Below are 17,219 nucleotides of genomic sequence, written 5' to 3' on the forward strand. Positions count from 1 at the left end.
CAAGCTAGAGTGGCTCCCCACAAAGTAAAATAAGTCTTTTTACCACACAGTCCAGACCAAATAATGAGTAGGTTTGGCACCAAAAACAGCCTTGAATTACAGTAAGGTACTTAGACTAGTGTGGTAAAAAGTGTAGAGAAAATGTTCAAACCTTAACTCTAACTCTCCTAAAAAGACCCAAGCAATACATTAAGTTATATGAGAAACATGTTTTAGATATCACATTCTATATTAGTAGAACCCTTAAATAAGTTCAATTAAATAAGCTACATCTTTCAAACTTATTTCCTTTAAGTGGGCACTCTCATGTTGCCCTATCCAACTTATTCAATTCACTCATAAAGTCACTCATAATTAACAACCAAAAAACTGCTTAGTAAAAGTGAGACCACTCTTCAACTAGTACATAAAAGCAAACTTCCCTAGTATCAATCAATTACTATGCCTTACAAATCACAATATTTTATGTCTCTCCATCCTTCCTTCCCCTCTCTTCTACTTATTTCTCAAATTCAAATAAACCCAATTGTCTTATTTTGCTAAAAGGAAACTAATTTCTAAGTGGATGTATGGCAATAATCAAAGTTATAACTCCAAGACAATTGTCACTTAGGAGTTCTTAAGGGAGATTTGAAGGTAGGCAGTCAATCAAAATTATACTCAAAATGAATTTCCGTTTGAGAATTTTATGAATATTTTCAATTACAAATTTAAAAAAAAAAAAATTATGCAATTGGTAGTGACTTTCTTGAAATTTTTGTAGGAGTTGTTGAAAGATAACAAAGAGCGACGTCGGAAGCAGACGGAGCTGCATACGCTGGGATCCATAAGCATGGCCCAAACGACGGATAACATTGTAAGAACAATATTATATATATATATATATATATATATATATATATTAATAACATGCTTAAAATAACAAAGTTTATATTATTTTGCATTCTAAAGTAGGAATAAATGTGATTTGACGCCATCGAATCGACACCCTCGCTTTAATATGTCAAATGTACTAACCATGTTGTAGGCAAAAAAGAAAGGCATGCAACTAGAGAGAGGTGAGATGTATGAAGTGGCATATTCTCACCATGATGGTACTATTGTGAATGCCACTAGGAAGCGAACATTGTAAGTTTGTAACAAATTATATTAGTAATTTATAGGATTAAATTTGAAATTATCGAATGAGTTCCAGTCAGTTCAGTTGATAAAGTTTTATATTCTTGAATAAGAAATTTATGTACAAATCATGTCTACACAAAAAAATAAACCAATTGATATATTAGTTTAATAATAAAGAATAATTATTATGGAATGAACCCCATCAATTTCAATCATGTTCTCTCAATAAAATATTAAAATCGTTGTTAAAGTTTAAGGATTAAATTATAATTTGCAAAAAGAAAAGAAAACTATAAGACCATCCACGTATATTAAATTATATGACTCATTAAATCATCTACATGTATAAATTTAATTGTAGCACATTTACCATGAAGCAAATGAGTGTGTAGATCTTTTGGCTAAAAGGGGTAAGGATGAAATAGATAAAATATGAGAATACATTCACTGCCTTTCTTTTGTACATGAAGCTTTATTGCTAGATATGATGTATTCAAGCAAAGTAAGAGATTGCCCTTCTTTTATCCTCCGATATGGTTCGTATAATTTCTTTCCTTCTTATTAAAAGAAAAAAAAGTATTTCATGACTATTAGATAGGTCATATGATTAAAATTACACTTGAATATATATATATGTGTGTGTGTGTGTGTGTGTGTGTGTGTGTGTGTAAGGGCAGTTTTTGGATCCTAGACCCAAAAGGTAAAAGGATTACGGCCCAAAGAGCCCAATTCAAAGAATTTGTAGAGAGTGGACTGAAAACTAGGTTTTAACGAGTTGGACAATGCTCACAATGGATTAAAGGTTGAAGTAAAACAAAGAAAATAGGTTTTATACGAAGAATCCTTCCTCAACAAAGTCCGAGGAGAGTAGTTCTTGAATATATTTCTCTTGGACTTGATTATAATTACAGTTCTTGGTGCTACTGTCTTTTGTCTTTCTACAGATTCTCCGCCCCTTTTTGTAGTTGGGGTCTTTCTTCTCTATATTACCTTATTTGCTTCATCTCAACCCTCCACGTGTAGATCAAGTTGTTGGCTTTTATCCTTGTCCTATCAACACCTTCTTAAAATCTTTGGAAATAGCTGTAAGACTGAATATCATTGTTCAAGTATCACCTCCACATTAATGTGGCCAAAGAGTTAGCTACAGAGCTTTTAATGCAGTGGTAGCAGCTTTCTCTTAGATATTTCTTAGCTTCCCTTTGTCTTATTCCCTCCTGATGTCAATCCTTACTAGTAGAATCATTCGAAGCGTAGCTCCTAATGGCAAACCAAACATTCTGACCTCTGCTTTGCTTAACTGAGGAGGCATTTCTCCTTGAACAACCTTACCTAACCTTTATGGCCAGAATCCTTCCACAACTCACCGATTGGTACCTTTCCGTTAAAGCCTACTTGTCCTCAGATTGCCAAATGTCCTCAAACAAGACCCACGGTCCAATATACACTCTTGGGTCCTTTCCCCCTACAATATATATATATATATATATATATATATATATATATATATTGTCTATAGAGAGCCTTAAAGCTCATTGGTATAGTCTGCTATCCTTTATTATAAAAAAACCCAAGGTTGTCACCTTCAAACTAGTTTGGACTTTGGAAGAGTCTATAATACATTTTATTTAAGTTCCAATAAAAATTATCTCTAAACTGATTTGAAAAAAAAAAAAAAAAAATCTCTAACATATTATGTCATGATCTTTCGAGAAGTCTATAATACATTTTATTTAAGTTCCAATAAAATTTACCTCTAAACTGCTTTGAAAAAAAATTTCTCTAACTTATTATGTCACAATTCATGAAGTCATTTATGAATATATAATCACATGACTTATTAAATTATTTAAATAAATCATATAGTTCATTACATAGGTTGCAAAACTAAAAATAAATACCAATAATTTTATAAATTATGAACGTAATAAAATTGGAGAATTTTTTTTTCTAAACCAGTTGTTCATAACCATTTCTACCGATGAACAAGCCTGGCAGATAATTCGCAGCCAGAAGTTTCTTATTCTTCTACATCTTCTGTTTTATTTTATTTTATTTTTTTAAATGAATATATGCAGGGAGATGCATTCATCACCACAGCAAGATCACCGTTATTCCATATAAACAGAATCGAATGGGACCCAATTAAACAATAATGTCCTAAATCTGGCACCCTCCAGCAATCAGCATGATGTATCATGTGACTTATACGAATTATGCGCCAAACTCACCGCTACCATTCATTAAGCTAAAAATTCATAGAGACGAGAAAAGGTAATAATTTTATTTATTTCAGGTTGGAATATGATTTTGGTTCATGTGCCATATTCTGTATTCGTGCATCAATGATCAATCAACCATTTGTTCTAATTTAATTAAAATTTTTTTTTTCCCTATTTACTACTATGCAAAGGGAATCTACCATATATCTACAAATAGTAAAAGTGATGAATATTATATCTCTATCATGCTATATCAATATTATAAAATAAAAAGACATATATGTGGAAAAAAAAAAAAGTATATTAACAATTATTGTCCATATAGCAATGAACTAAGTTCCATTGATATAAAGAATAGATACAAGAAATACAACAAAACTAGATTACAACAACATACTGCAGAAGAAAAAAAAAAAAAAAAAAAACCAGCTAGCGTTAATTATCTAGATCCCGCAAGAGCAAAGAGGTCACAATTAATACAGTTGGAACTTGGAAGAAATGCATAAAGATCAAGACCTGAAACCACAACGCAACTAGGTAATTCACTAATTCACCTATCAAAAAAAAAAAAGCTAGGTAATACACCAACTAAATACCAATGGTACATTGAGTTTTAACAAAACTAGATTCAAGGATTCCCCTTGAACAACAATGGGCCATGTCTAAGATAGAATTAATTCTTAAAACGAACTATGTCACCATCACGAGTTCTAATTAACTTCTCATTTATTAAGTTGCATTAAGCTTTCCTATGTTTTAAGCCGACCTCCATGAATATGATTGTTCCTTTGGAGCAAAGATGATAAAGAGCGGTTTCCCAAGCCACCATACATAGAACTCCCCTCATAACTCTTACCGAGGCAGTTATTTAAACCCAAATCAACTACCTCATCCCAATTGGTTACAGGTTTACATCAAGCATAAACCTCATAATCAGAACCCAAATTCTTCTAATTAAAGAGCAACTGAAAAACAAATGATGACGACTTTCAAGACAATTAATACCAAAAACATAAGTTGTATCACCTAAAAGGATATAATTGTATTCGGCCTACAAATGATAATTTCCTTCTTTTTTTTTTTTTTCTTTTTCTTTTTTTTTTTAAATTAATACGAGATATAAATTCTATTTTAATCTAATCCAAGTGTATATGTGTGTAATACTTCATTTTAGAGATTTGAACTCTAAGCGTATTTGTGTGTGTATAAGTGCATATTTTCTTCTTCTTCTTCTTTTACAAGATAGAAATTCTACTATAACCTAATCTAAGTGTATGTGTGTGAAGCTCCCTCCTGAATAATTGAACCCCAACCCTTACCCCTACACCCCACAAGTACTAATACCTGTGGAATGACTATCGCACCAAAGTTGTGCAGTGGTCAAATGACAATATCTTAAATAAGGTTTCATTTATTGAGAGAGAGAGAGAGAGAGAGAGAGAGAGAGCAATACTATTATATTAACTTTTGGTTAAACTGCATATTTGGTTAATAACTTCTTACATTTGTTTCAAATATATCAGTTTTGTTGTAGACGTAAAATGTTAATTCAATACACAAAAAGAAATTTTACGTCCACAATATTTTCAAAACACTTTCACAACAAATCATAAATAATAGATTATTATGGGAGCTGTTACTTGTGGATAATAAAGTAATTTAAGCAGTGAATTCAAATTAAAAACTTGTAACAACTTCCTAACTAAAATTTTTTGTGAAAATTTTATTAACCCAGCACTTCTCATAGACAAAATGGATGAAACTAAGATCACTTTGATGAAGTGAAACTTATAACATCGCATGAATTTCATTTATTAAGTGTCCGTTTGGTTTGCTCACGTTTGCGTCTGCGTTTTCACTCTTCTACGTTTTTGGCATTTTTTTTTTTTAAGCCTAGCGCTTCTTACACTGTTCATGTCCCATGAATAGTGCATTTAGGCATATTTACAGTAACCTTTGTGTGAACAGTAATTCAAAATTTTTTTTTTTTTTTTTCAGTTTTCAATAAAATAAGCAATATCCAACATTAAGTTAATATCTTTTTATCCATTGAATATTAAAATAAAACAGGGTAACGAGCCAAGAGGTTGAGTAACTTGAGTTTCCCTAGGCATAGTTTCCTAAATCGTAAATCCCCCTCCATCTAAAGCAGCCGCGTAATAAAGGGATAAAAATAATTAAAATGTAAAGCAAAACATGGGAACGAAAGTCATTGAGGTTGAGCTTCGAAAGCGCTTTTGTTTGTATAATTTGCGCGTCTCATAGGGACGAAATAGTGGCACAGCCAGCTATATATAATGAAGTAGTGGGCCCCCAATACTTTTCATTTTAATCCCCTATGGCTCCAAATTCATATACCCTCCAAGATCCACCAATACCACATCATCTCTCTCAGCATTATAGTAATTTCTTACCCTCACTAACACCATTTTAGTCTTTTGAAAGTAACCAAGCAAGAATCAACTTATGCGTGTCTTGCTCCGAGTCCCTGCATTTCCAACTCAAAATCCACCAAATCTCATCTCAAACAATTAAATCACCGTGGAGTCGTGGACCACCTCTACCCTTACAGCACGCATCCCGTGATTTGTGCTACGCAGACCAACGCGTGCACTCTTTTTATTTATTTACTTATTTTTTTTTTATTATTATAAGAATCCAATTAAAGTATATTCTTAAGATCATTTATTTTTAAAAATATTTTATGAAAAATTGAAAAAAAGTTATAAAATATTTTATTTTTTCATAAATAAATTTTTAAAATGGTTTATTAATATATACTCTAAGAACATATATTAGCAAAACCTATATAATAAAATTTAAACTTAGTAAATTTATTTTATAATGATTTCTTTTTATCAGCAAGTTAAGACATAAATATAAATGAACTCAGATCTCTTTATCAGTTGAGCTAACACACCACTTCTTACACATAAATTCACATAATATTTAAGTGTCAGCTTGTGATTAGACTTCAGCACATTCATATGAGTAAACGATCATGTTGTGTCAACTTATTTATCAATTAAGATTTAAGATTAGTTTAGATTTGGGTGTAAGAAGGGGTAGATGGGAGGGTTTTACTAATGAGTAATGACTAGGTGTCTAGATTTTTTCTTACAGAAATAACACACCACTTCTTACACATAAATTCACATAATATTTAAGTGTCAGTTAGTGATTAGACTTCAGCACATTCATATGAGTGAATGATCATGTTGTGTCAACTTATTTATCAATTAAGATTTAAGATTAGTTTAGATTTGGGTGTAAGAAGGGTTGTATTCCATAAACTTTTTTCTGTAAGAAAAAATCTAGACACCTAATCATTACTCATTAGTAAAACCCTCCCATCTACCCCACTCCCCTAGTTCACTACTCCAGTCCACACACAGCTCACTTTCCACTCTAGCAATAGCTGATTTATTAGCTTCTTTTTTAGATAGAAAAACCGAAAGGGGTGTCAAAAACACAATCACAAAATGGCATTTCTTCAGATTCTCTTTCTAACATCTCTCTCACTCTTCTTCACACCCTCGCATTCCCAACTCTCTTTAGACTACTACAAGCAAAAATGCCCAGCATTCGAGCAAACCATCCGAGACACCATAACCAACAAGCAAATCACAAGCCCCAGCACCGCCGCCGCCACGCTCCGCCTCTTCTTCCACGACTGCTTAACAAACGGCTGCGATGCCTCCATTCTCATCTCCTCCACCCCCTTCAACTCCGCCGAGCGCGACGCCGATATCAACCTCTCTCTCCCCGGAGACGCCTTCGACGTGATCGTACGCGCCAAGACCGCGTTGGAGCTAGCCTGTCCGAACACCGTCTCTTGCGCCGACATCTTGGCTTTAGCCACTCGTGACCTCGTAACTATGGTCGGCGGACCCTACTACAACGTTCTCTTGGGTCGAAGAGATGGGTTGGTCTCGAAATCTAACTATGTCGAAGGTAAACTCCCAAGACCCACGATGCCCATGTCTCAGATTATCAACGTTTTCAAATCTAATGGCTTTTCGATCCAAGAAATGGTGGCTTTGAGTGGCGCACACACAATTGGGTTCTCTCATTGTAAGGAATTCAGTTCTGGGATTTACAATTTTAGTAACCTTTCACAGTACGATAGGGAATATAATCCGAGATTCGCTCAAGGGTTGCAACAAGCGTGTAAGGATTTTACAAAGAATCCAACTTTGTCAGTGTTCAATGACATTATGACTCCAAACAAGTTCGATAACATGTACTTTCAGAATCTGCCAAAAGGGTTAGGATTGTTGAGGTCAGATCATGGGTTGTACAATGACCCAAATACCAAGCAGTTTGTTGAAATGTATGCGGCAGATCAGAACAAGTTCTTTCAGGCTTTTGCTAAGGCTATGGAGAAGCTGAGTGTGTATAAGGTCCAGACTGGGAGGCAAGGAGAGATTAGGCACAGGTGTGATGCGTTTAACTGAGGTGGAACATTTTGGAAAATTGAAACTTTTTTTTGGTGGGGGGTTTGGGTTTTTTTTTTTTTTTTTTTTTTTTTTTTTTTTTTTTTGTTGTTGTTGTGACTGTGATCTGTGGTGAATTGATTGAGGATCATAAACAGGGTGATGAGGATTTCGCTGAGGATCTGGTAATATGTATACATGTTTTTGTATCAATGTCCTATTGTCATAATTTTAAGTTTAAATTAAATATAGATACTTATTTGTTAGTATTTTCTTTTCTCGGTTACAGCTTCTTTTGTCATTTTTTAGGCCTACAATACAAGTGGTGATCTGGGCAGAGGTTTTGTTTTTTTTACTATTTCCTAAACAAATTGTAATAAAATAATAATTTGAAATTTAAGAACATAGGATCTCTTTTCCTTGTCTGTCTCATGGATCTTATTTCGGTTTCTATATTTGTTACTTCTGATGCATTAGTTTTAGAAGTTTTAATATATTTTATTGTACTCATTAATTACAGACTTTTTTATTGATGAAATTGAAACTGGTAGTGAATATAGTCTATATTTTGTAAACACAGAAACCTAAGATAAATATGATAAAAAGGACTAATTAGTTAAATTGGTGGAGTTGGTAAGAACCTTTTGCCCTTGAAAACAAAAAATTAACAGTGTCATTATATTCAAATTCTCAAACATACCAAGGAATTCAAATGTGTTGAAGGGCCAAAAGATTGGAATTTTTTTTTTTTCCTTTTCTTTTTCTTTTGGTTTGAGTCAAAAGTCAGGATTAGGTCCGAGGCATAGAAGATGTGCTGTATATTGGTAAGTTGCACGTTGAGACTGCTTGCAATGATAAGGACCTTAGTAGTATCTCAGGTGAGAAGGAAAATGAGGGGGGTCAGGGATTTTAATACTCTGTCCCAAACTCATCAATTGGTCAAGCTTCATTTCAATAATTGATCCACATGACTGGTAGATAATTGATTATGAATATAGGCTTCTGAGTTCTGAGGGGTGGAGAAGCTGTAATACAGCATATTAACTAATGATTTGAAGTGTGCCATCTGCAGAAACGCCAAAATCTTGAGAAGACAGAGTCAAAGAGACAAAATTCAACTCAGTCAGTAATAATTTATCATTATCTTCCATTCAGAAAATCAAAAAGCATCTTCCCCTTTTACTATGCTTCATTATTATAATCCTGATTTCATTCAATCGATAAGTGTAAATGTGTAATTACCAAACTAGTTTAATCCGTCGCGTTTCCAAGCAGTCACCTTGACTCTTGAGAAGACACAAAGAAGAGACACAAAGCATCTCTTCCCTTTTACAGTGCTTATAATAGTATAATCAACTTTGTTGCTTGTATGAGTTCACTTGAGTTGAGTTTCAAACTCTAATAACTATGTTTTATTACTACACTAACTTTTTAGAATCAAAATATATTACTACACTAACTTTGTAGGCATTTTAAGTAGAGTTGAAAATATATTTTTACCAGATAGTCTTCAAATTTTTTCCCTGTTAAAACGTAAAGGTTTAGAGGTATTTTTAAACTACAAAAAAACCAGTATAAGAAAACCTCATTTTCTGTGCATACTAAGTAAAATATTGGCTGGAATCAGCCGATGCTAGGTATACTCATTAATTAGTCAAAATATTCACATCTTGCCAGAAGTGATAAGAGTGTGGTTGATGTAGTATCATTAGGTCCAAATCTATTAGCTTAAGTTTTTGGGATAAGAAAATGTTGCATCCCAACATGTATCACATAATGCTATTCCTTATCAGAGTGAAACAACTCCATTTTTCAAATTCTCTTCTTCGCAATTTTGTTGGCCTTCAAATATTTGTCACGGGCTCAAATCTCTAGAACTTTGGCGAATTTGTGAGATAATTCTACTTGACAATGTTATTCTAATTGAAATTATTATAGGGAAAGTGACTCTTTCTCCTACATTAGACTTCAACAAGAACCTTTTGTGGTTTTTTTAAAAATGAAATTACATCAAAAGCAGACAATCTAAATGTCTGTTTCTTTTTTACTTAAGTTTTCTGGAAGTCATCATGATGCAGGGAAAAATGATGTGTTGTAATATGATTTAGAATTAGATGGAAAGTGAGTTTCTTAGAACACATTGATAGGTGGTTAGACACATTTGCAAAGAACACAAAGTTCTCAAATAAAAGCTCCCAAGGCTTCTTTCAATCGCATATACAAACTGAATACAAATAAGAGCCTAATCAGCTATTTATAGAAGCTACACTACACTGGCAGCCACTGGATTGGCTCGATTAAAGACTTAATCTGACTGGTAATTGGCAATCTAATCAACTAATGTATTAACTGAGTACAAATGGATCTAAGTGACTGCTATTACAATAACAAGCTCTAACCTGCTGTTTGGACACAAGCAATAATTTCTACTAGTTCTCTTTTCAGCTACAAATGTAAAACAACTACTTAAATGCCCTGCATCACATTTTCTCCAATTTTTGAGATCCCTCGAAAGTAGGGACCTTTCCTTGCGGAGGATATTTGGCATTAGGGTTTCCGTGATCATAGGGTGTCTTTCCATATGAGAAAGATATGCAATGAAGCCTTGATACGTGATGCGCAAGACATTTCCATATATGAGCACCCGTGGAGACCATGCATTGCCATGCTGGGACCGTCAGCCTACCCAACCCGTCGGTCTTGCGGCCCGTCGTCACTTTATTTCCTCTCGTTTGTATGAGACAGTCGAGCCTCACCGTTGGTCACCTGGTAAGTGCCATCGGCTTATCAAGGGTCCCTTGTTACCTTAAAGCCGAAGACCTTAAAGAGCCCGTCTGCTTTATGTGTTGAAAACGTCCCCAGCATAAGATAACACACTGAAAACGTTTTTCTCCTCCCATTTTTATAGTGAAGTTGTTTTACTCTAATCTGCGTGTACTAAAAAGTGAAACACAAGACTGAAAATGAAGCCTTTTAAGTTTTAACTATTTCTTTTATCGGTTCTTTATAAAATAAGTCTAGAATGGAAACGCAATTTCTGGTTATATTGGACTTGGAACTCAGTTATTTCTCAAATGAAGATGAAACTCCTTTTTGATCAAATACAATAAGTTGACACAAGAACTAAAAGAAACGATAGACAATTTTTGATACCTAGAATTGATCATGACCGAGAATTTGATTTAAAGTTTTATAAACGTGTACATAAATCTTCCAGCATCTTGTCTTACCTTTGATTGCAATAAAAGCATCTAAACAAATATGCTATGGATTTCAAGGCTAATGGATTCATCAAATTAGGCCTCAAAAACCGCTAACTGCTAACATTAGAAAAGTCTATCACCATGCTTTATGGCCAACTATCTGAAGCAACAGGCAGGCATGCAAGTTTAAGCATTTATTATCAATAAATCTAGGAGACCAATAATTTTCTTCATATTTTTTTATTTTTATTTTTTATAGAACTGTTGATATGACTAATTATTAGTAGTACATAATAAAAATAATGTTAGTGATAAACCCAAGTGAAAGTGTTGTTACTTTCGTTCTTAGTTAAGTGCTAATGTGCTATGCACTACGTGAGGAATACTTAGGAGTTAGGACAGCCCGGATTCTAATTGAGGATAGGGTTGGAAGTATCTTCAAAAGATAACTCAGTAGCTATGATGCTACTGGTTTAGTAGGCTCGAAGCTGGTTCAGTAGCTCTAAAACTGTCTTTGGTTTTAACCATGCGAAATTGTAGATGATTTGTATCAAGGGAGTTTTGTTTGTTCTATTGGTTTGGGTGTATATGTTTCATCTTGTTCTGTTTAGAACTTGCGTTGTACTTTGTTTCATGCTTGTTGCCCTGATTTTGGGACTAGAAGATCCTTATTGTATCATTTGATTTGTGATGTAAATAATCATTTGAATTATCAAATATATATATATATATAAATATATATATATATATATATATATTTTGATTCAATCACAGCAAACCATATCTACATTTGTGACAAAGGTTGCCTCCAACCTTGCTCTTTTTCTAAGTCCACAGAAAAAAGAATGATTTGAGGTTAGGCAAAGCTAGCACTTAAGTGGCCCAGATGCCAATCCCATCAATTTCTCTTCCTAAATGACCCCGGATCCAAGAGTCCATTGCATTCAACATCCAAACCTAATTGGCCAGGAACATTTCCTTTCGGCTTTTCAATCAAAGCTGAAGTGAAAAAAGGAAAGGTCTAGTCCAGTCATACAGTAATTAATGTTGAAGTAGATTAGATGGCTTTATCTCCAAATGAACCATTCAAAAAAGGTAGTGATTGGCATGAGTAACTTTAAGTTATTTCATTCTTTACATACGCGTTTTCATTTGGTATCGAGCATCTAACAAGAAGTCAGTTTAGATGTGGTGTGCCTTTGTATTAGAATTCATTTTCCTCTCTCCTGTGTGTGTGTTTGTTTCTCAAAAAAAATAAATAAATAAATAACAAGTCGGTCTAGCCTAAGGGATATCCTAACCGCGTCAATCATGCGACACTTTTTAACCTATGTTCTCTTTTGGATGAACATTAGTTTGCTCAACTCTATGGTGGGTAGACCTTTTCTCCTTTATTAATGATATTGATTGAGTGAAGAGTTTTGTATTTTTAGTGATAATAGTCTGCTAAAATTTTAGTAGTCTTGCTTCCTTTTATTAGAATGTATTTTTAGTGCTAATAGTCAACTAAAATGTAGTCTTGCTTTCTTTTATTAGAAGAGTCAAAGTTTGAATCTTCATTCCGACAATTAAAACTATTGCATATTCTATTAAAAACTTATTGTGTTATTTTTTTAATAATTTTTTTACTTAATAAAATAGATTTCAATGTATTACCAAACAAGAAACAATTTGGAATCCTCCTTCTTTTTTTTCTTTTTTTTTTTTTAAGGGAAGATAGAGGAGGAGGGGGAGAAAAAACACACACACATTTGTGTTAAAAAAAAAAAACGATTAATATCTATCATGGAGTGAATATCATTTTAAAACACATGCAAAACATGAAAGTAGGGAAAGCTACCTGAAATTTCAAGCCCAAAGCATTCTTCAGTTGTCATGGGCTCTGCCACCTCTTGGGCCTTTCATCTTTCATCTATGCCCCCCCAAAGAAAATTTTGGAGATAAGAAAAGAAAATGAATAGTTAGATTTTATCCAAAATCATACTGGAATTGAATGTTTTTCTTTAAGCACGCTCAAGACGAAGACTTCAAATATCATTTAGATGTATAATATGAATGATTAACAGAATTTATTGTGCAGATTTAAAACTATAAACGATGAGTATCAAGGAATAAAGTGAATAATAGCACCAAAGCAAACTTTACACCAATGTCTGAAAACTTTTATTTACACCATCACCACCATCTATGATTCAGGTGAAAAAAAAAAAAAAAAAAAAAAATTGTTCACCAGAGAGCATGAGCATAAAAATAAATAAAAACATGTAACAAGGTCCAAATAATTACAACCCAACTAAAAAAAAAATTAATAAAATCAAAATACCAAAACACTGTACTCAAAACTCATTCAGATTGATACTGAGTGTGACTCAACTCAAGCAAATCTTCCCAATTCACCACCTCCTCCCCCATTTCCTCCTCCTCATATTCCTTACTTGTCATTTTCATCATCTCCAATATTGTCATTGCCTTCTCTCTCACACACTTGCTCCCTTCTTTCACCATCTTGCTCAACACCTCCTCCGTCTTAACCGCCTTTGCCAAAACCCTAAATCTCAATCCACCTTGACTCAATCCATACAATACACTCAAACAACTCTCTTTGGTTGACTCAGAGTTCAACTGGGTCCCACCCAAAAACTTGACCAAACATTCAACCGCACCCGCACCCAACATTGCAGCCCGCCCATCCGGGCACCAAGCCATGTTACCCAACACAAGCATTATTCGACCCGTCATATGACCCGGCTTAACCATACCCAATAGAACCGGGACCAACCCGAGTTTCACTAACCTGACCCTATTACTCTTAACGAGTGAGAGGTGATAAAGCGCAATCACCGAGTCATGCTGAGTCCGCTCATTCTCTGACCTCAGCAAGTGCATCAACGGCTCTAAAGCACCCAAAACACCAATTGCAGTCTTGTTGTCATCATCAAGGGCCAAACTGAAGAGTGCACCAGAAGCATGTTCCTGCGCCTCAGGGAATCCCCCCTTCAAAACATCAATCAAGAGTGGGACCATTCCTGACCGTACGATCTTCACCTTGTTGATATCCTCCAAAGACAGATTGACCAACGCCGCGATTGTGTTCACTTGAATAGTTGAGTACCTGGACATGATCAAAGATCGGAGGGCTAAGAGTAACCGAGGGGTACATAAGCGGACCCTACTGCTCTCTGTGGACCGTGTGATCTGTCTCAACGAAATCACGGCACGTTCTATCTCAAACACCTGTGGGCTTTTGAGTTTCACCAACAACTGCTCCTCTTCTTCGTTGAAACCAGGGTTTAGGGTATCAGAGGAGGAGGACGAGGATGAGTTGTTGTTGTAACTCGGGTGAATCACGAGTTGGAGAGATGGGATCGACTCGGCGGTCTCAACTGAGTCGACTGAGCTCGAGCAGGAGTGAGTTAACTCGGGGTCGTTGAGATTCACTGTAGGGCTTTCTATAGCCCCTTGAACCAGGTTCTTCCCCGAGATTATGATCTGCGTATCTGGGTTTTTGACCTCGGTCTCCATTAATGCACGGACGAGGTTTTTAGCGTTGATGGGGTCGATGGGTTTTGGTGGGTCTACACAGAGAGTCTTGCACCAGTTGAGAATGGCGGTTTTGAGAGCGAGGTTGGGAATTACAGAGGAGAAATCTGGTGTGGACGAGTCTTCTTCGAGAGTGGGAGTGAAGGATAGGGCTTTACAGGCTAAGACGCAAGCCTTTTCCAATGTGTGGCCTGAGGTGACGATAACTGGTTCGGCCATGAGAGACCCAGAGATGGGACAGAGAAACTCGTTTGGAGGCTCTTTTGATTTTGGGTTTCGAGGTGGTGAAGATGAGGACCTGTTGAAGAGATACATCAACTTCCATTTGCGCCTGGGAGTCATAGTAGGAGTAGGAGTCTCTTTGATTCTGCCTTTCTCTGTGTCTTTTTCGAATCCCCAGTTTACCTCTTTGGGCTTGTGAACCACATACCTCATCATGCCCTCTTGAAACTCCATTTTCTGTGTCTAATTTTTTTTACTATCCCACAAAGACCGAAAGGTTTCAGTTTTGTACGTGAATAAATGAAGAAGCAGCAGTACGGAATATCAAGAAATGTTGCAGATAATGAAAGTCCATTGGGTTTTTAGGAGAAGGGTGAGCTGGAAGAACAAATTAAGATTGTGGCAGTTTGCCCAAGTGTTGATCTCCTAAAGATGAGAGAAGGTACGCTGAAGAATATGGTTGTTTTGACTAGACTAGGTCTCTTTGAGAGTAAACAGAAACATAGAAAGAGAGAGAGATCAGAGAGTTTGTTAGGATATAGAGAGAGAGAGAGAGAGAGAATTAAAAGAGAATTTGATGGATTTTTTTTTTTTTTTTTTTGGAGAAACTATAGGGTTATTGTTGATTAATTCTTGCTTTTTTTAGTACTATAGTATTGTTTATCCACTTGGGTTTGTCTCTCAGGTATTTACGTTAAGTGAAAAAAGAGAATGCCACCTCAATGTGTGTCTGTTTGCTTTTTAGGCCAAAGTTATCAGGTTTCACTCAACTTGCAAAGCTATAATTCAGTCCCCAGCTTTAAACCTGCAATAATGCTAATTATACGGAAAGATAGATAGAAACGTTTAACGGCAAATATTGAATAGAGATACTATCACTTTGATTAATGTATATATTTGGATTTGGATTTGAGGTGATGTTGACTCATTATACATTTCTGTATTTCTGTTTTTATCGTTTAAACCCAATTACATAGTTTGATTTAACCATTTGTTTTGATCTGATATAAATCTTCTAGAATTCTTAGGTACTTTACCAATACATTTCTTTAAATTTTAACTATTCTTTTATGATTTAAAGATCTAAATTTTATCATGTCATAAAAGAATTGTTAAAATTTAAAGAAATCTATTTATAGAGTACATTAGAGACTAGAGAATCTAAATCATGTTGTAACTTAGTCTATTTGCCATATGGTCTAACTTTTAACTTATTCTGTTTATGTTTAGTCAAACCTCAAATTTTCAAATATAAGAATATTTTAGTCTATTTTCAACAAAAATACATTAAACAAAAAACGAAATAAACTACCGTCTAACCTCAATATATTCATTACCATATTGAGAGTAAATTTTTTGAACAGATACAGTACTATATTGAGAGTTTGGAATATCATAGTCTTTATAACTAAATGGAAAGCTATGAAAACAGTAGCAGGAAAATGATGATTGGATGGATGATAAACGATTTTGGTTCATGTGAATCTCAAGATTTCTCTTGGGGAACTTATCAGGGTCATTATTCATGTTCATATGGGGGGCTTATTTGCTAAAATAAATTAAACAAGGTTACTCTAATACTTTATTTCTCTTTCTAAATTAACAAGCATGTTTTCTCTAATCTAACCTACAAAATAGAAAGGTATATATAAAGAAGCAATATTATCAATATATATTAAGAGGATTCAGAAAGTTAGCTATTATTTTTTTCCCTGTGAAAAATACCCCTAAACATGGAGTTAAAATAGTAAATTGGCAAAAGAAAGTTAGTTATTGTTTTTTTTATTGTCAAAAATACCTCTAACTAAAACTTAAAAATGAGGTTAAAATAGTAAATTGACAAAAACAATAAATTCCTACTTCTATGTTGAAATGTCTTTATACTTCTAATAAACTCCTACTTTTACGTTAATTTAAATTCTTACTTCTACTCGCCAAAGGCCTTGTAACTGAATTGACACCTCCTCATGCACAAAGTGCTTGGGAGTTTAGGAGGAAAAGGGTTCGAGCTGCAGGGTTAGCAGCATGTTGTAATTATTTCTCAAACAAAAAAAAATTTCCTACTTTTACTCACCAACTCCCTACAAAATAGGATCACTCTTTTGTTAGTTTTAAAACTCCTCAAATCTTCTATCTTTCCCTCAAAAAAAAAAAAAAAAAAATCATCCAATCTACAAAACTCATCTTACATTTTTTTTTTTATATATGATTAGAAGAAGTAGAAATCCCAAATTATAATAAATGCAAATTATTAATTTTTATCTAAAAAATAGAAAAGCCTCTAAGCACGCGCGTGCTCAGAGGCTAGTATCTATTATATTTTTCACAATTGTTGAAAAACTTAATAACAATTGAGTTATTAAGTTGTTATTGGTTCTTATTTATGCCTATTTTGAGTTATCAAGTTATTATTAATTCTTCTCTTTTCCCTCTCTCTTGTGTGTATGTTTGTTTTTTTTTTAAAAGAAGTTATT

At 34.2% G+C, this 17,219-nt stretch overlaps 2 protein-coding genes across 2 annotated transcripts; one reads left to right on the top strand and one right to left on the bottom strand.

Annotated features, from left to right (window-relative positions):
- The first annotated feature begins 6,736 nt into the window (after positions 1-6,736).
- On the top strand, positions 6,737-8,049 carry LOC115978303 (peroxidase 31-like). Its single transcript, XM_031100323.1, has one exon. The coding sequence runs from the start codon at positions 6,827-6,829 to the stop codon at positions 7,799-7,801; it is 975 nt and encodes a 324-aa protein (XP_030956183.1). The 5' UTR covers positions 6,737-6,826; the 3' UTR covers positions 7,802-8,049.
- Positions 8,050-13,100: 5,051 nt separating this feature from the next.
- LOC115976724 (U-box domain-containing protein 40-like) lies at positions 13,101-15,307 on the bottom strand. The gene has a single exon (XM_031098186.1). The coding sequence runs from the start codon at positions 14,977-14,979 to the stop codon at positions 13,327-13,329; it is 1,653 nt and encodes a 550-aa protein (XP_030954046.1). The 5' UTR covers positions 14,980-15,307; the 3' UTR covers positions 13,101-13,326.
- Between the last annotated feature and the right edge of the window lie 1,912 nt (positions 15,308-17,219).

Source organism: Quercus lobata, chromosome 2 (assembly GCF_001633185.2).
Source record: "Quercus lobata isolate SW786 chromosome 2, ValleyOak3.0 Primary Assembly, whole genome shotgun sequence".
Taxonomy (NCBI): domain Eukaryota; kingdom Viridiplantae; phylum Streptophyta; class Magnoliopsida; order Fagales; family Fagaceae; genus Quercus; species Quercus lobata.